Here is a 22,369-nt window from a genome sequence, read left to right on the forward strand (position 1 = left end):
GGCTTAGTGAAAGGGCTTGGGACCCTTGGGATCTCCCCTCTCTCAGGGGGAAGTTAGTACAAGGCCATTTTTCCTTGTGCTTCAGCCAGTTGGAAGACAGACCCCAGGTGGAGAGGATGCTGCCTCCCTCCTATCCCCCAGCATGCAAGATTTTCTTGGCAAAAGGGCTCCCCACTTCTACAGCAGGTCCAGGAGCCTTTGTTCTTCCTCTCTTCAGAACAGGTTTTTTTTTTTAAACCTGCTCCATTTTCTCCCCCACAATCCCACCGTGTGCAGCTAGCACAAGATCATTCTCAATCCCCACCCCACAAGCTCACCCAACCAGTTGACTTTCCCTTCAGCCACGTATTGCCAAGAGCTCCCCACAAGGGTGCGGAGCTGCCCCAGTGACATTAAAACACACTGAGTAAAATCTGAAAATATGGTTCTTTACAAACAGGGCCCAGTCCCTCTGGCTCTCCGGAGTAAGGGATGCCTCAGGAAAGAGAGTTGACAGACATACACAGGAAGAGACCACAGTTCAGAGGCTTTCGAACTGATTAGGATTCCTTCATTTGTTTAAAAAATCCAAAAAACAAAAAAAACTTCCTTCATTGAGAAACTTAACGGATCAGACAAGGAGCCACCGTGCAAGAGGTACCAGAGGGCCCCTCCAGTAGGCAGAGTTTGACACAGTACATCAGAAAATAGATTAGTAAAAACAAAAATACATTTTTTGCAACAAGTTTGAGATTTGGTCGGTAGCATGTTGGGGGCAGGTGGAAAAGTTTGGCTGTAGCCTCCAACACAGTCCCCAGCAGGCAGGGGGCACTAGCATGGGCAGGGAGTGGAGCACCACTGGAGTGGCAGAGCGCTGAGCCTATGCAGCCGGGACAAGTCCCACCCACAGGACTAAGGCTTCCGTGGGGAGGGATGTGGAGAGCCCAGAACCTGGCACAGGGTGGGTGAACTCAGAGGGGCCAGCCAGACTCAAGGCTCCTCCTCTGTGCTCTCCCAGCAGGGGAAGAGGGGACAGTTCTCGAGGGGACAACACACTCCAGCTGGAGCTAAGGGAGGCAGCAATTTTGAACTGTGCTCAACTATAGAGATGGGGGGGTAAGTGGGAATGCCTCTGTGCCTTCTACCCTGGCCATCCCACTTGCATCAAGCCAGCATAGAGTGGGAGCTTTAAGGCTGAATGGGACAAGAAGCCAGGCCACACAGCCAAGGGAGGAACAGGAAGGATCCTGCCCCCAGATCTCAACAGTGCTGCCCTCAAGCCAGAGAGGTAGGGCAGCTCCAACCTCCCCTCTATTCTGCAGAGCACTGCCCTTCAGGACTCTCAGCACACACCTGCTGTACAGGGAGTGCTGGGAGACAGGGCACAGTGCAGGTCTCTCATGCTAGGATCACCTCCAATGCCAGCTGAGACAGACCGTTCTGAGAACTAGTTAATAACAGGCCAGTAAATGTGGGTCAAGATGGGGGGGCTCCTGCCTCAAGCTTGGGGGGAAGCAGGTCAGACGCCTCAGTGACCCCAATTCCTCCCTCCCTCCACGCCAGGGTCTCACCCTAGGACATACCACAAGTGGCGCGGAATAAGAGTGCCCTCTTGAGCAGAATCAGGCATTTCCCCTAAGCAGAGACTGAGAATTACAACAGACAGACGGGAAGGGGACACCCCTCCCCCAGGGACGCATGGGGGGTGCCACAGAAGGGCTCCTCCTTTTAGCCACACCCAACATCTCTTGGTGGCAGACGGGAGGGAAGATGGCACAAAGGAGATGGCTAAGCTGCCTCACAGCAGCCCTCGAGCTGAGACTGGGAGCCCCCAGGAGCCTCGCTCATGCAGACAGGAGGAGAAAGGAGTCAGACTCCATAGAGTTCCTTCTCCCAAGGCAACAGCCCCCGTGAAAGGCCCGCCTGTCCCCTGCCCCAGCTGGCGGAACCCTTTGCAGCCAGAGCTGCTCCAGGTGGAAAAGCACGTGGGGGCCCTGGAATGCTGCATTGAGGCCTAGGCTCCTCCTGACAAAGGGAGTTCAGAGCCAACCGGGGCAGAGAGAGGGAAAGAGCTTTTCACCATTTACTTCAATGGGGGCACAGCCTCCCCAGCCAAGGGGTGGAAGCCCCACTGCCTGGGGCAGCAAACACAAGAGTTGACAAGGCACTAGGGAACAAATCCTGCCCTGGCCCCAGGAACAGAGTGCAAATGACCCAAGAGGGCTCTTCCCTCGTGATTCCCTGGTGCAACTGCTCTGCAGCTGGTGCAGGGTCCAGAGAGTAGCGAGCTCTGCCCTGGCATTGCTCTCCCCTGACACTCCTGCAGTGAAAGGTGCACTCCCCAAAGGGCAAAGGAGGCTGCCCACTCCATGATTGTTCAAGGACCTCTAATGCCTGCTAGTCACTAATGGGGAAGTTTGGGAAGGAAGCTACAGAAAACCATCTCCAGGTGGATTGCCTGCCCAGGTGTTTCTGGCCCTGTTGGCACCAAGACAGTATTTCCTGGCCACCCCACCACCTTACACAATAAAATAATGCCAGAGACGGAGGGAGAAGGGGGAGGGAGAGAGACGAACACTGCCATGGTCACAGTCACCTTCCCATCATGATTCCTCAATCCTGCCACTCCACTGCAGGGCAGCTGCCGACGTCAGAGATGACTGCTGGGGCAGAAAGAGAGGGCCATGGCCAGGCTAGCATTTAGCACTAAGGACCAACTGCAGAGTGAGAAGTCCTACTTCAGCCTGTTCCGAGACCAGCTGCAAGGGTAAAGGTCTGTACCAATGACTGACATGCTCTGCTCACTCTTTGAATCCATTGGCAATGACCTGGGCCAGGCGCACTCCTGTCCACAATCAAGGTGAATAAAGACTAAAGCAAAATGGCCATGAGGAATTGCCTGCCAGCCAGCCCATCTGCTCCCCTCAGTGAGGGGTGGTCTGCTTGCCTGCCAGCCAGCCGGCCTTCTCCGCCTGGCAATCACTTCTGGCATTGATTGGACAGAACAAACAATGTTCTCCTTTTGAGCAGAGGTTAGTGCTCAGTTGGCCCATCGTCCCGGGTCTGTGCTGGGAGCTCCACAGCAGAAGGTTGAGTCTCCTCTGGCATCCCAGTAGGGCTCAGCGGCAGCATGGGGACCTGGGAAGAGGAGAGAGTAATGGGATGGAGCAGACACTCCCAAACCCACAGTGTGTCTTTCCCTCCAAAACCACAGGCAACAGCAGTCTGCCTTCGACAACCCCGCCCATTGAGGTCAAGCAGGGATGGGAACAGGGGACGGGAAGGACCCTCCTGCATCACTCAGTTCAGTCCCAGCTATTGCAGGCCATCCTGTCATGTAATCCTATTTGATTTATCAGGCTAGGCTGTTTGCCCCACTGCTCCTACTGAGAGACTGTTGCAGAGCCTCCTTCCTCTGCTTGTTAAACTCAGTTTGTTCAAGGACAATTTATCCCTATTTGTTCCTGCCCCAACATTGTCCTATAGCTTCAACACCTCTTCTCTCTCCCTGCTGCTTCCGCCATGGCCAGCAATGGCTTCAGGCTCCTGCTTGCCTTTCTTCACCTGCAGGCCAAGGTTAGAGGGGCCGGGTGAAGAGTGGAAGAGGGAACTCTCTATTTGCCCCTGCCTACCCCCCTCCTTCCAACGAGCCCAGCAGCCCCCTTGGCCACTGTTCTCTCTCATGAGGTTACACTCCCAGTTCAGGTTTGGCACCACCGAGTGCTGCTGTAGGGCGAGTGGAGGAGCCAGATCAGAGAGGGGGAAAGGGGCCCAGGGAACCGGGAACAAGTGGATTATTCAGGCTTCCAAGAGATAGAGCTGCCCTGCAGAAACAGGTGCTGCCATAACACCCTCACCCAGAGATGGAAACATGGGGAGGAAAAAGGGCTCCACAGCGAGTGATAAATCAGGCCGGGGCCCAGGCTTCTGGGCCCCCTGCTCACTCACCACGGCTTCCTCCTACTGCAGTGAGTGCCCGGACCTGGGCCAGCTACTGCCAACACTGGCAGGCGGTGATTCCCAGGATGATAGCCCCCAGCTGACCACACCTGCCTTCATGGTGCCACAAGCGAGTGCAAAGGAGCCCAGCTGCTTGGAAGATGCTTTGCAGCTGCCCTGCTCTCCCCCACTCATGGACACCCCCTTGCCAGCATCATCTCTGCAGCAAGACTCCTTCCAGGAGATCCCTCAGCTCAGGACCTAGCATTACTCCAAGGACAACTGCCTCACTCTCCCTATTGCAGGTTGTTCTCAGCCCCTGTCTGTCCTCCTGACTAGAGCTGGAGCTTATGGCTACCATCACCAGCCGGAGCGGAGTACAGGGCATCTGGCTGCATGGGGAAGAGGGTCACTTACTGCACTTTGACGCGTGGGGCTGCTGCTGCCCTCCCGAGTGCTGCCCACTGCCTGCGCACTGAGCACCTGAGCAGCACCGGGCTCCTGAGTGCTGCTCTTCTCCAGTGCGCCGGGCTCCTGAGTGCTGGGCCCCCGCGTGCTGCTGTCCCCCTGCGCACCGCTCTCCTCCTGCTGCAAGATGCCCCGTCTGTCCAGCACACTGCAAGGAACAGAGTGGGGAGGCTGAGGGCACAGCCCTCCCTCACCCGAGGCAGGCCTGGGGAGGGGGTGGCGGGGGAGGGCCTGAGAGCACAGCCCGGCCTCGCCCAAGGCAATCCCTGCTGCGAGGACAGGAACAAGGCGACTGCCAGGGGAGGGGCACTAATGCGGCAAACGCCACAGGCACGTGTCTGTTCTGGCTGCATGGCTCACAGAAACAGAAGCTCCTCTGCTCCCCGGTCAGCACCAGAGCCCCATGTGAGACAGTGCACCGAACTCCTGAGCAAAGGCCTGAAACCTCGAGGTAAGGCTGGGAGGCCAGGAGCAAAGGCCAGTTCCCCAGGACAAAGTCTCTTGCCAGGCCGAAGCCCCTAGGGAGAGGAGCTGCCCCTTGGCTAAGGAAGGATGAAGGGCAGCACAAGCTTGCCTCGCTACAAGCGCATACAGAAGGCCCCCTCTCCCTCAGGTTTTGAGTACAGACACCACTCCCCTTTCCCCTAGAGGAAGCCATGCATGGCTGAACAGCCCCCCACTGTGTAATGGGCTGGCAAGGCAAGGGCTTATGCCACAGACATCTGCATCTGTGACCCAGTGCCCCTCCAGCCCCAAGTGCCATGCAAGCCTGCAATTGCTCCCCAGCTCTTACCTGGGGGGCAGCGGCCCACACAGCACTTCACAGCAGTTCTTCACAATGTTCCCATGGCTATAGGGATTCTGCACCCGGTTCTTCCCAGTCCACGCCCCCTTAATCTGCAAGCAGAGAATACTCCAAAGACACTGGGTATGAGCTCCCTGCCAGATCACGGCTCTCGAGCATTCAGCTCCACTGACTGATGCACTGGGGCACTGCACAGGTGCCCCTCATCACGGTTACACACTGCATGGGCTCTGGCTGCCTCTCAGAGCAGGGCTTGGACCCTGTTATTTCCATTGCTGACACATGGAGACCATCAGTCCTAGCACGAACCTAGCCCCCTGGGGACTGAAAGTGGGGTCCCAGACTCCTTGTGCATCCACTGGCTGGGCAGGGGCTGAAGAGAGGGGATTTGGGCCCTCCCCATTCTTGAGCAGCAGGCCTAAGGAGGCCTCAGAATAAGCTTGGGTTGACCTAAATTGCATTTCTGGGGCCTGTGGCAGCATTGAACCCGTGTGCTGCCCTGGATGTATGCCCTCCCTCCACCCCAGCCTGTGCCTGGGGTTTGGCCTTGCTGTGTGTGAGGGGAATTCACCCAGTGATGAACTGATGAGAAGTGGGGGGCGGGGAGGAGATGGCTCTGAAGAGGAGCTGGGGAGAGGCAAGCACACAGATAGGAGAGAGTGGGGAACATCACTCACGTCTTCGTTGGTCGTCTGGTTCAGAGCCACCAAGAAGGTGTGGAATCCGGTTAACCCCACCACTGACCAGAGGGTGAAGAAACAGATAAGCACCTCCAGGACCGTGAGCAGCTGGTTAAGGATTCAGAACCCCATGGCACAGCACCTATCTTCCACTGACCCTGCTTCATGACACTCTGTGTCGCTCCCCTCTGCTCCCCCTAAACACATGGACCGTCTCCTCTCCCATCGCCCCACAGCCTATAGCCACTCCCACCCCCCAATTAAGAAGAAAGCCTCCAGAAAGCCTGTGGGGAGACGCTACACACAAGTCACACACCTCCCTCCCCCACCAGGGCAGAGGGGTCGGAAAGGCAGGTATGCTCCATGCGGCGGGGAAAGATATGTTCCAGGGGTCTCTTTCAACGTGTTCAGGAAGCCAATCTTCAGGGACTCTGGGCAACACAAATGAGAGAGGTTAATGTACAGCGCTGTCCAAGAAGACAGGTCTCGTGCCTCCTCCAATCTATTGATTTCTGTGCTGATCTTGACCCAACCCCCACCCCGACAGCACAGCTCCCCATGCTGTTCCCCCCACCGGCAGGACTCACTGAGCGCCACGTAGACGATGTTGAAGGTGAATATGTAGATGGTGAGGAGTGAGAGCGAGAGGATGAAGAGGTAGAAGTAGCGGTAGTTCCTCTTCCCCACGCAGTTCCCAACCCAGGGGCAGTGATGGTCAAAGCGCTCTGGGGGAGCAAGAAAAGGATGTCAGCACACCTGCAGCGTGGGGCGAGGCGGGGCACCCAAGCCCTGCCAACACATCCCACCAGCACAGCTGGGGAAGCCCTAGCCCAAGCCCAAGGCAAGGGGCTTCCATTTCCTGTGCCTCCATCAGCAGAAAGCGCTCCCAGATTGTACCAGGCTAAGTCTCCAGGGGGAAGGATCTTGTGGGAAGAACACTTCCTACCCTGCTCCTCTGCACAGGAAACACTCCACCATGCTGCAGCCCTGGAAGAGGAAGGCCTCTAGCGTGGAGATACCTGGCCTTTTCCAGACCAACACCCCATGCCACAACTGAAGAGTTTGAGGACCCCCTCCATCTACCACAAAGACAGAGAGCGTGGTTGATACGTGAGCCTGAGCGTGTCCCCAGGTAGAGACCCCATCCTCCTACAGAACCAGGCAAAGGGGCTAGCAAAGCTCCTCCATTGAGCAGAGTGCTCCTGAAGCACTGAGGTCACTTCTAGTGGGGTATTCAGCTCTATGGGAAGTATACTGAGCACTGCTGTTCCTGCTCCCAGAGTGCACTGCTATTTGTTTCTGGTATTAGATATAACCCACTCAGCCCCATTAACCTAATGTCTATTTCAGTTACAAAAATCAGCAACTGCTCCCCTTCATCCTCTTAGCTTCCCACAGTGTGCAGCTCACAGCTGTTGCAGATAAAGGTGGAGGATATATTTATTAATTACACACACACACAACTTTAGAAGAATGTTATTAAGGTTGCAAAGTCAAACACTCAAAAGATAGGAAATGCCAGAATTAAGCTTTCCCATGCAACCTTAATTTGCCTCCTGTATGCCACATATTATGACAGTCTTTAATTCCATGATCACATACTATTTCTTCCCCCAAGAGAACATCCACTTCATTTTAAAGAGTCATTATTAAGGGCACAAGAGCAAACCATCTCAATGCATAGGAAAGATGGGAAATATGTAGGGGATGACTTTGGCTTAACCAGGAGATCTTCGAACCCAAAAAACAGTGATACAAGTAGAAACTAAGTCAAATTATTAAATTATTATGAGTATTAAAAAAAGCATGTCGGGTCAAAATTAGAAAGGCCAAGACAAAAAACAAGATAAAACTAGGTAGGGACACAAAAGGTAACAAGAAAACATTTTACAAATATGTGAGAAGCAAGAGGAAGACCAAGACAGGGTAGGTCCATTACTCAATGAGGAAAGAAAGACAGTAATGGCTTAAGCATTAAATGCCTTTTTTGTTTCAATTTTCACCAAAAAAGTTAACAGTGACTGGATAACAAACAGTGAACATCAGTGTAAATGGGGTAGGATCTGAGGCAGATCAAATCCACCTGGATTTCAGTAAGGCATTTGATACAGTTCCACATGGAAATAATTAGTTAAATTGGAGAAGATGGGGATTAATATGAGAATTTAAATGTGGACAAGGAATTGGTTAGTGGGGAGACTGCATACTGAAAGGTGAACTGTCAGGCCAGAGGGAGGTTACTACTGGAGTTCCTCAGGGACTGGTCTTCAAATCGATTGTATTTAACATTTTTATTAATGGCCTTCACACAAAAAGTGGGTGTGTGCTAATAAAATTTGCAGATGACACAAAGTTGAGAGGTGTTGCTAATAGAGAGGACCAGAATACCACACAAGAAGATTTGGACGACCTTGAAAACTGGAGTAATAGAAATGGGATGGAATTTAATAGTATAAGGGCATGCACTTAGGGACTAAGAACAAGATTCTTTGCTACAAACTGGGGACTTATCAGTTGGAAGGGACAGAGGAGGAGAAGAAAGAAATGGTGCATTGATTGATCACAGAATGACTATGAGTTGCCAGTGTGATGTGGCCATGAAAAAGGCTAATGCAGTCCTAGGATGCATCAGCTGAGGTATTTCCAGTGAAGACAAAGAGGTGTTAGTAACGTTATACAAGGCACTGGTGAGACCTCATCTGGAACAGTGTGTGCAGTGCTGGTATCCTATGATTAAGAAAGATTAATTCAAACTGGAACAAGTTCAGAAAAGGGCTATCAAGATGATCTGAGGAATAGAGAACCTACCTTATGAGAGGAGACAAAGAGCTTGGCTTGTTTAGCCTAACCAAAAGAAGGCCAAGGGGCGATATGATTGCTCTCTACAAATACATCAAAGGAATAAATACCATGGAGGGAGAGAAGTTAAGTGCCAATATGGACACAAGAACAAATGGATATAAACTGGTCATCAACAAGTTTAGGCTTGAAATAAGACCAAGGTTTCTAACCATCAGAGGACTGAAGTTCTGCGACAGCCTTCCAAGGGGAGCAATGGGGAATAAAAAAAACCTAACTGGCTTCAGGACTGAGCATGATAAGTGTATGGAGGCAATGGTCGCACTACACTACCTACAGTGGCATGTAGCCCATCTGCGACTGCCAGCAGCAAATATCTCCAACAGCCAGTGATGGACACTACAAGGGGAGGGCTCTGTGTTACTACAGAGAATTCTTTCCCAGGTGTCTGGCTGGTGGGTCTTGCCCACATGCTCAGGGTCTAACTGATTTCCATATTTGGGGTTGGGAAGGAATTCCCCCTGGGTCAGCTTGGCAGAGATCCCAGGGGCTTTTCATCTTCCTCTGCAGCATGGGTCAGGGGTCACTTGCAGCTTTAAACTAGTGTAAATGGTGGATTCTCTGTAACTTGAAGTCTTTAAATAAAGGTTTGAGGACTTCAGTACCTCAGCCAGAGGTTCTGGGTCTGTTACAGGAGTGGGTGGGTGAGGTTCTGTGGCCTGTGATGTGCACAAGGTCAGACTAGATGAGCATGATGGTCCCTTTCAGCCTTCAAGTCTATAAATCTATGAGACTTTATGTATAATCTTTGTAAATAAACAAGATTTTCCCTCCTAGTGGGAAAAACCCACAGGGCCCCAAAGTTTGACTAGCCACTCCAGTCAAAAGGAGGTAACAATAAAAAGTGCAGTGCTAAATACTTGGCAAAAATTAGGCCCTAGATGTCTCAGATTGCGTACCCAAAATTAGCCGACACCTTTGACCTTAATCTTTCTGTGCCTCAGCCACATCTGTAAAATGAGGATAATCCCACCCCTTCACTTCATGGGGTGTGGGGAAGTCAAACCAGTGGTTGCGAAACACTCCGATACTGTAGTGATGAGTGCAACAGAAAAGCCCCCACAAAAATTAGTAATTCTATCTCCAAAGCAGAGTTTGAATAGCATCCAGTAAAAAAGACAGGGGACACTCACTAAGCAATGAGAAAAACTACTGAATAGCTGCCTATGAAGCGAGCATCCATCCATCCTGTGCACTGAATGAGGCAGGGAACCTGCACCCAAAATAGTATTAAAAACTACCATAATGCATACACACAGGTGACCTAAATTGTGGCATTTCCTATCTTTCAACTGCTTGACTTTGCAACCTTAATGTTCTTTTAACACAGTTGTGTGTATAATTTCCTAGGTTTTTTTAAAAAGCAATCTGAAAATAAGTTCCATCACATTGACACCTACATGGGTTTTCAGCAGGGTTGGAAGCTTTAAATCCATCCCCAGACCTTTGCTGCTTGAGCTAATGGAGTAACTGATAGCAATAGTAGGTTGTTATCCTCTATTTGGCCCACCACTAGATGGGGAAGAAAACAAATATGCACTTTGCCAGTGAGTTTCACAGATATTTGCTGACAGCAGCAGAATGGTGAGACTCAGGAATGTTGGATTCTACTCCAGAAACAGGAGGAGAGCGCACTCTAGCGGGCACAAAGTCTTCTGCCCACTCCTCACAAGCTTCCCGCCTTCTGCCCTGTCCTCCGCAACCTGTCTCTGTCACAGTCCTGTCTCTTCCCCATCCCTGGCACCTTGTTCCAGTCCCATTCTCCACTCCTCAGGCTTCTCAGCCGAGTCCCAGTCTCCTTGCCCAGCCACCAGTCCCATTTCCCCTTCCCGCACTGCATCCGATCTGTTTCCCCCCGCCCCCGACACACACACACACAAAATACCTCCCAGTCCTAGCCTCCGTCACTGGGCTCCACATCCAATCTCAAATTCAAAACTGATAGAAGGAAATACTTTGTGCAACACAAACTGTGGAACTCATTGCCACAAAAAGTTGTTGGCTAAGAATTTACCAAGACTCAAAGAAGGACTGAGCAATTACATGGATAACAAGAATATCCAGAGCTAAAATAGTAATGCTTAAAAAAATGTATTGGAAGAGAGATAAAGCCTCCAGCTTCAGATTTTAAACCATTCTCTGACTATTTAGGATTAGAATGAGGCCTTCATAGGGGACAGATTATCCCCCATCTGCTGTTGTGGGGTTTTCCTTCAAAGCATCTGGGATTGGCCACTGGTGGAGACAGGATACAGGACTAAATGTACGCTTGATCCGATCCCATCTCGCAGTTCCTATGTCCCAAATGCTACCGTGTGAGGCATGAGTGCTGGATTGAGGTCTCCCCCATGGCAAGGGCATCGTGCTGTCTTAACTCACCCACACAATTGTCGCAGATGCTGCAGTGCGAGGCACGGGGGGGCCGGAAGATCTTGCACGTATAACAGTACTTCAGCTTCACTATCTGGTTGTTGATCTGGAAGTTTTTGATACGTGGAGGCGGGCGCTGACCCTGAGGCACAGTTCCATTGGTGGCCTCTGAAAGCAATAGCCAATCAGACACCAGAATTGTTAATCCAAGTCCACTCCATTTCAGCAATAACTGCTTGTTCCATCTCACTAACACCAAGACCAGGAGAGCCTGCAATGCTCAGAGCCATCGGCAGCAGCTCTGTTCACAGCTCTAAGAACTTGGGGCCAGGTGAAGAGACGCCAAGAACTCTGCTGAGTGAAGGAACAGGGGCAAACCATTGCTAGGATGTACCTGCGCCCGACATCACCTGCCAGAAAGGGAGAGAACGACCCAGACTGCTCCCATTCCCAATCATGGTCTTGCGTGGGAGTGAGTGGGGTGTTGGGGAGGGAGAGGGGAATTCCCTGGGTAAACCCAGCACTGCAGGAGGAGAAAGAACTCATGTGAGCTAATGGATGGGTACTTTGGGGAGGCGGGGCACCTTCCAGAACTGAGGGACATGCAGGGCACCACCGCCACTCTCCAGGCACACTCACTCCTCTCACAGAGTCAGTAGGGAAGATATGCTCCCCAGCAAACTGCCCACACCAACCCAGGCTCTAACGCACACTCACACTCCTTCACAAAGGCCTCAGGGAAGGTACTCTGGCACAGATTCTGTTGACAAGAGCCTCTTCACTCACCAATCTCCATTTCAATGAAGGCTGCCTCATCAGGCAGGGCTCTGGGGATCACACCAGGATCACTGAAACTTGTCCGCAGAAGCATAGCCATCGCGAATAGGAAAAGAACTACTGCAAAGACAGGGATGGCTGGAGACAGCTGAACTGCCAGGTAGCGACACCTACAGAGGGAGAGAAGCAAGGAGGTGCTGAATCAAACCAAACAATGGCCCGGGCAAAACTCTCTCTTCAAAGCCTGGCAAGGTCTCAGAGCCCAGACGCAGCCATGCCAGAGTTCTCCAATGGATCACATCTGGAGAGACTGTCTGATGTTCATCTCCCATCCCAATCACCAGGGCATAACACTTTTGGGGCAGCTACAGCAAGTGTTACCATGGAAAGTATAACCAGGGAAGCGTGATAACGTATTCTTAGTCAATTTTAATGCAGTAAATACTTCCATCTCTTCTCTCAGCCGGAACCAAAGACAACCAGAACCCTGTGACCAGCCAGCTCCTTACCAATCAGCCCGGGAATTTCTCCTGTGAAGGAGTGCAATGCAATCAGAAGGCACTGGCTGTCCAGAAAGAGTATGACTAAAATGAGAGAAATATTAAAGAGAACGCTTCCTGGGGCCCTATCCCTTTAAGAGGCGAGTGAAACAGTGGAGCCCAAAAGTTTCAGGACAGAATGGGCAAGGTTGGAGGGGACTGGCTTCACTGAACTCTCCTGCTTACCACCCAGAGAGTTTATTCCAAACCTTGAAAAGTAACTGCAATAATATTCCCAAGCCCTCCACTCGTTATCGGAAGAGTCACTTACAAAGGAATTTGTTAGGGCTGTTGCTGCACAACAGGGCCTTCTGCTCCCCCGTACCTTTTTGAGACACGGGACATCAGGCGTCACACTCAAACAAGAGAAAAGCAGGAAAGACTCTTCACATCTCCTTACAATCCCCCCGCCCCCAAAGATTGCAATTTCTTGTCAAACACACAAGCCACAAGCTTACAAAACCAGGAGTGGCACAATTAAGGTTGTGAAGTATGTGGAGTAACACCTTAACTCTCCCCTTGTTGGGATGCCACCACCTGCTACTGGATTTTGGAGTAGGCAGTGTCTGCCTAAGCTGCAGGAAACTAAGGCTTTGTCTACATGAAAATCGGCACCAGAGTCATGCCATCAGTTTAGTTACACCAGTGCAAGCTCCCCATGTAGACAGGCTATACTGAAACACAGCAGGATTTAGGCAAGTGAAGCTGCTCAGTAATGATGCAGTTACTCAGCTGCAAGTTCTCTCAATGTAGACATGGCCTAATTGTAGGACACCCTCCGCCACACACGTTAGCCTCTGTATTTAGGATCATGCAGCTAGAAACCAAGGAGAGGGTGCTCACTGAATCCAGGGTCATATCTGGTAGCTGGCTGCAAGTACTTCCCGTATCAATGCTGCTGCACAGGCCACACTGAAGACCCAGCTGGACCCTGTGAATAGGAGTCTGGTTTGTCATTGCGTTGGGTACAGCGGAAATAACATTTGTTTCTGGTTAGAGTGGGATAAGGTACAATGATGCCTCCAGTTCCTATTGCCATCTCTAGGGGGTGCCAAGAAAGACTAGTGTTCACCCAAAGCATCAAAATGGCCTAAGTCTCATGGAGAGTTGGCTCTTTTTAGCTTCTTAAGGCTCAGAAGGGCTGGTGAGTCCCCAATGAGTGCAAGGCTGGAGGGTTGGGGTGGCCCCCAATTGTTCACAAAAGGGGCGAATGATCTAACTAGGAACTTATATGGCCTCCCTCAGCACAGTATCGGACTGCTTCACAGATATTAGTGAACTTACACCACTTGTGAGGTGGAATGTATGATCCACTTTTACAGATGGGGAAACTGAGGCACCGAACAAATAAGGAAAAATTAGCGGCCACCTCCATGTATTCTAGTGTCAGTGACCTGGCACGATAGGAAGCATAGGAAGCCTGTGGCAGGAGTCGGTACAGAACCTAGCTTTGAGTGCTAGCCCAATGTCTTGACCATCCTTTTTCTTCCTGCAGTTCCCGTCTTTCCCTACACACACGTCATCACATGCAACTCTTTGTTAGACAGTCTCACCTGTGTGTCTCAGAGTGCTTTGCAGACGCAGGAGTAGCCCATTTGTACAGTTTAGCTGAACACACACATTTGGCCTAAGCAATGCTGCCTCTCCGAAAGCTAAGCGGACAATAGTTTGTTGTGATATGAGGGACCTGAACTCTATTTGTAGCTCTGCCTGAAGTGATACTCTGGCACCTGTGTCAAGCCCCTGACCTATCAACGTTAAGGTTGATCTGACTTTTGGGGGAAGACTTTAAAAAGAAGTTTCACTGCAACTTTAACTGAACTGGAAAGACAGAAATTATCTGATATGGAACCACAACGTTCCCAACATGGTTTGACAGCACGATTTGACACGGAACGTTCAGCTCTACACCACAGACTCTCTTACCACTTGGGCTAAATGTACTCTACAAGTGCATTACATAACCATTTGCTAGATCGCAGTAGAAGGTTGAGATTCCAGACCCCTACACCTGACTTTGGAAGAAAAGGGTGGTCTGCTGGTTAGACAGACAGACTAGCCAAGCACAGATTTGGCACATTCAGTCCAAAAGGCAGTGTTGCTGAGACATCAGCCTGCTGCACTAGACCTGGGTCCTTGCGCTAAACTGATTACACTGACCATGCCCGGACAGAGAAGCCATCAGGGTTTGTAGTCGTGAAAGTTTCACACAACTGGATGGGTCAAGGGGATAAGCAGCAGTGCTTCGAACCTGACCCACACAGCCAGTGTCAATTCAAGCCCCAAGTTGGGCAAAAGGTTCAAGGACATATTACTAAAAACTCTCTGGCAAGGTTTTTGTTTGTTTGGGGGGGGAGGGGGGCACGTAATCAAAGTGTTTTTGTGAAAAAAATTAAATGTGAATGCTTGCTAGGAGGAGAGTGACTTTAGGGGCCAGAGGAGTGGGAGGGAATGGGGTAAGAGGCATATGGGGCTGAAATGAGGGGAATAAATAAGGATAGATGGTAAGGGAGGTAAAGAGGGGATGGGGAGGGACATGGGAAGGGGACAAGGGAGTAAGTGGCAGGGGAACTGGGGGAGAATAGGGGCAAGGGCTGCTTCAGCCCCACATTCTCTACAGTGTGCAAGCCAAAATCTGGGGGTCCGAAGTCTTTGTGTATACGCCAGGATCTGGGGTGGCCCTGCCATCTTTGGGTTCTGACCCACCCCCATGGCTGCCCTTCATGTGCACCGGTTCTGGAGGGGCTTGCCTTTTTGGACTGGACTGAACTCTCTCCATACCCCCATGTGAGCTGGGATCTGGGGAAGCCCTACCCTGCTGGGTGGGGAGCTGAGGTCAGGCATATTTGGAACATGCACAAGCACAGGGTTTCTCAACCTGGGGGTTGGGACTCATAATTGGGTCACCAGAATATTTTAAAGGGTGGCATGGCAGCTACTGTCCCATGGACCTGGCTGGGCTCGCCTCCTTGCTCCAGACACTGCAACCTTTCGGGTCCCAGCACCACTCAGGTTTGGCCCTGCCACCATGATGATGGGAGTCCAGGTAGGCTGGATTTGAGTGAGTGGCCCTGCAATCTTATGGGCCAGGTCACAACTCCACTCACACAAATTTGGTCCAGTCGGGGAGGGGCGGAACCTAGCGATGCAGCAACCCTAGAGGTTGCAACTCCCGGAGCAGAGACATAAGCCCAGCCAGGAGCTGCCAACGTTGGGTGAGTGCCGGGCAGGACCCAACCCCGCCAGTGGGGCAGGACCCAAGCGAAACCACTCTAGGGCCTCCAACCCCAGACTATTTACTGGGTCAAGACAGACCGTAAACATTTACAAATGGGTCCTGACCCCTACAAGTCTGAGAATCACTGCTGGGGTGAGGAGCTAAGAATGGAGCAGTTCACACATCTCAGAGCTACTGTTTCAGGCTATAGAGAGTGTTCTCATTCAGCTGAGACCATCACATTTAGGTGAATGGGCTATGTCACATCTCTGAGACTCCCATGCTTTCAGGATTATCCTGGGCTGGGGCTTTGACTATAGCAAAGCAGTTGCTGATTAATTTCATAAATATTATAGCAGAACAACCTCTCTGCTTCAGTTAAGGTGGCGGGATCTTTCTGTTTAAAGGTATTTTTTCTAAGTGTTCTAAAATCTGTATGCTTACCTGGCTAGTCTTGAAATTTGCTGTGCTTTGTGGTGGTGCAGGGTAGGCTTAGTGATCCAAATCAGAGGTCATCTGAGCAAGAGGTACCTATGATACAGCCCCCCCCCAACCCTCACTGCCCCCAAACAGCTTTTCTTGAAGTTCATAGATTCCACCAACTTTTTTGTACACATAGCTTCTAAAATGCTAATGGCTTAATGGGCTGGGAAGGAGAGGCTGAACTGGACGAGAGAGAGAGAGTCTTCTCTCACATGCTTAAAAGTTACTGTAACCACCAGTAATGAAACTGTCAAGTTCTTGGGACACACACACCATGCCTGAGATTTCCCACAGACTCGGCTATCAACTACACACTCCAAAAGCACAACCACTATTCCCCATCCCACTACAACTAGGGCTTGATATCTACAATTAAAAGCTAGGCTGAGATAGCTACATTGGGGAGGGGTGGGACACACCACACCCCTGGCCCTGACACACAGTCTATGCCACAGGCTAGATCCGCATAGCTGCTTACATCGACCTAGATAACTTCATTCAACACTGTTGGAAAAACCCCTTCCACCGGTATAGGCTGCATCTATGCTAAGGGGTTAGGGCAGCATAGCAATGCCAGTATAGTCTCCATAGTGTAGCCATACACCTGGGAGATTAGGGGGCACTTAAGAATCACATAGCAGCAGTGTGACTTAGTGGAGAGAACATTGGACTGGGACTCCTAAAACCTGGGCTCTATTCCCAGGTTTGACACTGGCTGTCAGGAAGCAGGGCCTGCAGCAGCGCCAGTCACCAGGCAACCCAAGGAGGGCAGCTGGCCTGCAGTAGGCTGCCCGACTGGTGGGAAGAGTCAGTAGACCAGTTCTTAAGCCCAGCAGCAGCAGCAATTTGGCGGGTGCTCAAACCATTCCTCCACAACTGCAAAAGCTCCTGTGCCAGCTTGTTCCCAGTCCAGCTCCTGCCTAGTTCCAGCCCTGTTCCTGCCCCACACCAGGTAACCTGGCTCTGATATCTGGCATCCACTGGTGATCAGGCACAGTATACTTTGATTCCCCGTCTTGCTGATAATCCTGTTTGCCAAGAGCCAAGCCGGGACCAGCAACCCTTTGCAGTTTACACAATCCTCCAAAGAATTCAGAGACACAAAGACAATATAAAGGGGACCCCAGCAAACCTGTTAAATATCAACATTATGCTGACAGGTTTGACAATAAAAAAAATCTGACACTCTACCACCCCACTGCAGCTACATCTACCCCATTGACCTCTAGCCAGGAGCAGAGGTTCCCTGGGGCGCATTCACTCCTTCTCCAAACTCAAACTTACTGTCACTCGTGGTGCGATCTGCAGGAAAACTTGTAAAAGGGATCCATTCACTCTTCCACAACCCCAGGAGGGGCCTCAAACTTCTTTGTGGTGAAGACACCTCCCTCCAGCTTTGTGTGGGTTACAGAGCTCTGAACAAGATTACAATCCCAAAATCAATACTCCTGACCACTTATTAATGAACTGTTCTAAAGACTCTGTTCTTCACAAAGATGAACCTCTGTGGAGCTTATAACCTGGTAAAGGAGAATATGATGAATGGATCAGGTATGACCACCTGGAATATTCAGTTATGCCGTTTGGGTTGTGTAATGCCCTGGCGACCTTCCATCATTTCCTAAATGACATCTTTTGGGACATGCTGGATCAATTTGTTAAAAGAAAAGGAGTACTTGTGGCACCTTAGAGAGTAACCAATTTATTTGAGCATGAGCTTTCGTGAGCTACAGCTCACTTCATCGGATGCATACTATGGAAAGTATAGAAGATCTTTTATACACACAAAGCATGAAAAAATGGGTGTTTACCACTACAAAAGGTTTTCTCTCCCCCCACCCCACTCTCCTGCTGGTAATAGCTTATCTAAAGTGATCACTCTCCTTACAATGTGTATGATAATCAAGGTGGGCCATTTCCAGCACAAATCCAGGGTTTAACAAGAATGTCTGAGGAGGGGGGGGTAGGAAAAAACAAGGGGTAATAGGTTACCTTGCATAATAACTTAGCCACTCCCAGTCTCTATTCAAGCCTAAGTTAATTGTATCCAATTGTAAATGAATTCCAATTCAACAGTCTCTCGCTGGAGTCTGGTTTTGAAGTTTTTTTGTTGTAATATCGCAACTTTCATGTCTGTAATCGCGTGACCAGAGAGATTGAAGTGTTCTCCGACTACTTTATGAATGTAATAATTCTTGACATCTGATTTGTGTCCATTTATTCTTTTACATAGAGACTGTCCAGTTTCACCAATGCACATGGCAGAGGGGCATTGCTGGCACATGATGGCATAGATCACATTGGTGGATGTGCAGGTGAACGAGCCTCTGATAGTGTGGCTGATGTTATTAGGCCCTGTGATGGTGTCTCCTGAATAGATATGTGGGCACAGTTGGGAACGGGCTTTGTTGCAAGGATAGGTTCCTGGGTTAGTGGTTCTGTTGTGTGGTATGTGGTTGCTAGTGAGTATTTGCTTCAGGTTGTGGGGCTGTCTGTAGGCAAGGACTGGCCTGTCTCCTAAGATTTGTCACAAACCTGAAAACCTGGATTTGTGCTGGAAACGGCCCACCTTGATTATCATACACATTGTAAGGAGAGTGATCACTTTAGATAAGCTATTACCAGCAGGAGAGTGGGGTGGGGGGAGAGAAAACCTTTTGTAGAGGTAAACACCCATTTTTTCATGCTTTGTGTGTAAAAAAGATCTTCTATACTTTCCACAGTATGCACCCGATGAAGTGACCTGTAGCTCACGAAAGCTTATGCTCAAATAAATTGGTTAGTCTCTAAGGTGCCACAAGTACTCCTGTTCTTTTTGCGAATACAGACTAACACGGCTGTTACTCTTAAACCGATCAATTTGTTGTCATTTAGCTGGATGATGTCCCCATTTTCTCTGCATCTCCACAATCATCATGTTTGCACGGTCTTGGAGAGACTTTGCCAAAACCATACCTATGTGAAGCTTAAGAAATACAAGTCTGATAAGGACACAGTGGAATGCATGGGTTATCTCATCATGCCTGAGGGACTCACCATGGACCCGCGTAAGGTGGCTGCAATATCCGACTGGGCCTCATCCAAGAATGTACATGGGGTGCAGCAATTCCTGGGATTTGCCAATTTCTACAGGTGAGTCTCTAACCTGGTTTCACCCATAATGACACCCCTGCAAAAGGGGGACCAGTTCACCCGGTGCACAGTAGCTCAGTCAGCCTATGACTGGCTGAAGACGATGTTCACCTCAGCATCAATCCTGATTCACCCAGATCCAACTAAACTATTTAGGATCGAAGCAGAAGCCTCAAATTTTGCCATTGGTGCAGTTTTATCTATCATGAGGGCCCCCACAACCAACTCCACCCCTGAGACTTTTATTCTTGGAAGCTAACCCCACGAGTTAAAAAAATTATGACATTTGGGACCAAGAGCTACTGGCTATCAAGGTGACTTTCAAGGAATGGAGTTACCTACTACAAGGAGCCCAATTCCCAGTCCAAACTCCTGACAGCTCGCAAGAACCTGGAATGCCTACTAAACACCTTCACCAACACCAGATTTGCTCGCTTTGACTTTGCGGTAACCTTTCGCCCAGGAACAAGAAACAGGACGGCAGATGCTCTATCCCACAAAGAGAAAGATCTCAAACCTGGTGAAGAGCCCTCTTCCACTATGCTCAAGGTGTCCAACTTTGTCAACTGGATGATCAACAGCACTCTGACATCCTCCTTCCATTCCTTGATGACCCATTCGCAACCCAGATCCACCAGATCCTGAATTATGCAGGTACCAGACCTAATGCCAAGTTCCAACAACAGAACAGCCCCCTCTGTTGCAACCGTTGTATTTATGTTCTGGAGGGACAACCTATGCTTCAGGTAGGGAAGCCATGCTATGATTTGCCACTTGTGAGCCATTTTGGCCAATTCTAGACCTGGAATCTGATCTCAAGTTGCTTCTAGTGGCCAGGCCAATGATCTTACATGAAGGATTATATAAAAAGTCCTGCAGCCTCTGTGCCTGTACCAAGACTGCACCATCAAAACCCCCTGGTCCCCATAGACTTCACTGTAGAACTGCCACACTCCCAGGCACACACAGTAATCCTGGTTGCCACTGACCTCCTACTAAAGATGGCACACTTTCATTCCATACCATTACTGTTCCTACCACATAGGAGACGGCTTGGCTCCTCCTGGAAAATGTCTTCTGCAGCCACAGGTTACCAGCAGATATTGTATAGGACTGGGAAGCCCAGTTCATTTCCTGATTCTTGGCAGAATTCTGACTCTTTGGCATTGAATCCGTTGCCCCATCCACTTATCACCCACAGACTCATGGGCAAACAGAGAGAGTCAAATCTTGGCACAGTATCCTTGCTGCTTTCTGAGTTACCACCAGGACAACTGGTTCCCCCTACCGTGCTACGCCAAATTTGCTTGTTAACAATGAAATCCACACCTCAGTCCAACGTAGCCCATTCTTTGCAAACTATGGCTTTCACCCCTGCTTCCACTCAGACTTAATGGTAAGTTCCCCAGTACCAACTGCCATGAACTAGCCTCCATCCTATACCAAGTGACCTATACCAGGAGATCAAGGAATACTTTCAGTCCACCAATGAAGCCTATAAACACCAGGCAGACCAAAACTGTTAGGTTGGCCCCAATCTGGCCATAGGGGACAAGATATGGTTCTCTGCCCATCTGCCAAACTAGACTACCAATACCTGGACCCTTTAAAATATTAAAGAATGGGTAAACCCAAAAGCCTTCAGGTTACAGCTGCCAGAGTCCTTGAAAATCTACCCATCTTTCACACCTTACCTGTTAAAGCTCTAAAATGGGATCCTATACCCAAACTGATTAACTCACCCCACGCAAATCTGCAGACAGCAGGAGTACTTGGTCCACCAAATCCTTGACTCTTGGCGAGTTAGGGGAAGCCTCCACTAACTGGTGGCCTGGGGAGACTATGGTCCAGGCAAGCAGTCTTGGGAACTGGGAGGGAATATCCATGCCCTGGACATATTTGAGAATTCCACTAGCAGTACCCCGAGAAACGGGGTCACGAGGCCCCTAGGAGGCACCCTTCGGTGGGGGGAGTACTGTCAGGAATCAGGTCCTGCAGCAGAGCCAGTCTCTGGCCAACCTAACAAGTGCAACTAGCCTGTAGTAGGCTGCCTGACTGTCTACACTGCCTGATTGGGTGGAAGTCAGCAAACCAGCTCTCAAGCTCAGAAGCAGTTTGGCAGGTGCCACAAGGACTCCTTGTTGTTTTCACCCATGGCTATGACAGTTCCTGTGCCTGCTTGTTCCCAGCCTTGCTCCCACCTTGTTCCAGCCCTCTTCCTGCGCCCGACACAGCCCTGCCCCCAGCCTTGCCTCACTCCGGGTTACCGGCTCTAACCCTGGGCTCAGATTCCTGACTTCATCTCTGACTCTTGGCTCTGCGATCCTGGGCTCTGATTCCTGGCTACCAACTCCTGATCCAACCCCTAGGCACAACCACCCAAGTCCCAGTCTCAGACACTGGCCTGCTGGATGACTTTGGCCAAGTCATTTCCTCTCTCTGTCTCTCAGTTCATACATTTCTATAATGAAAATAATGATGTTTCCCTCCTTAATGCTACTAGCCCTAAGTAAGATCTAGGTATTATCATCACCTGGCCACAGAAACATCTGGGCTGCACTCCTACATGATAACTACAGCTGCCTACATGACCACTACCTCCACCCAACCCTTCTCTTTGTTAAAAAAAATTAGGAAATTATATGGCAAAATAATTTGTTAATGCAGAGCGAAGGTTGCCCAGTGATAGCTCATGCCCTTCCAGAATATCTAGGTCAGTAAAACTCAAACTTATGAAAACCAGGAAGTACAGAGTCAAGGTGCAACCCTTAACTCTACCCTCTTTGAACAATGTCTCAATAAGCCCAGAACACACACACTCACACTCTGCCTTTGCCCTGTACTGAACAGGAGCTTCCTACACTCATACACTTAGTAGATGTGGGGGTCTTTTCATGGAGTAACCTAAATTATACAACTCCTTCAAATCCTTTACCCTTATGCACATACCAACACACTGAACTTTCACTTGCTATCATTAAACCCACGGGCCACATATGTTCCCACTAACTGCTGACACCCCCATGGCAAGAAGGCCCGTGCCCTGCTACTGACACAGTGCTGATATGAGACATCCTGGATCTCTCATGGTACAGATGCACCTCTTTCCTTCTGTCACACA

The 22,369-nt window shown here is 50.1% G+C and overlaps 1 protein-coding gene across 2 annotated transcripts in view; it reads right to left on the minus strand.

Moving 5' to 3' along the window:
* Nucleotides 1-407: 407 nt before the first annotated feature.
* The window catches only part of ZDHHC9 (zDHHC palmitoyltransferase 9), a 39,307-nt gene continuing 17,345 nt past the window's right edge, over nucleotides 408-22,369 (minus strand). For both annotated transcript variants that reach the window (XM_084639646.1, XM_084639647.1), the window contains 8 exons: nucleotides 11,887-12,047; nucleotides 11,110-11,268; nucleotides 6,459-6,596; nucleotides 6,254-6,302; nucleotides 5,869-5,971; nucleotides 5,180-5,283; nucleotides 4,336-4,534; nucleotides 408-3,117 (listed from right to left, as the gene is read on the minus strand). In XM_084639646.1, the coding sequence (XP_084495772.1) occupies nucleotides 3,013-3,117; nucleotides 4,336-4,534; nucleotides 5,180-5,283; nucleotides 5,869-5,971; nucleotides 6,254-6,302; nucleotides 6,459-6,596; nucleotides 11,110-11,268; nucleotides 11,887-12,047 (1,018 nt within the window). In that variant the 3' untranslated portion in view covers nucleotides 408-3,012. The remainder of the gene's footprint in view (nucleotides 3,118-4,335; nucleotides 4,535-5,179; nucleotides 5,284-5,868; nucleotides 5,972-6,253; nucleotides 6,303-6,458; nucleotides 6,597-11,109; nucleotides 11,269-11,886; nucleotides 12,048-22,369) is intronic.

The sequence above is a fragment of the Lepidochelys olivacea genome (assembly GCF_965140295.1).
Source record: "Lepidochelys olivacea isolate rLepOli2 genome assembly, chromosome: 9".
Taxonomy (NCBI): domain Eukaryota; kingdom Metazoa; phylum Chordata; order Testudines; family Cheloniidae; genus Lepidochelys; species Lepidochelys olivacea.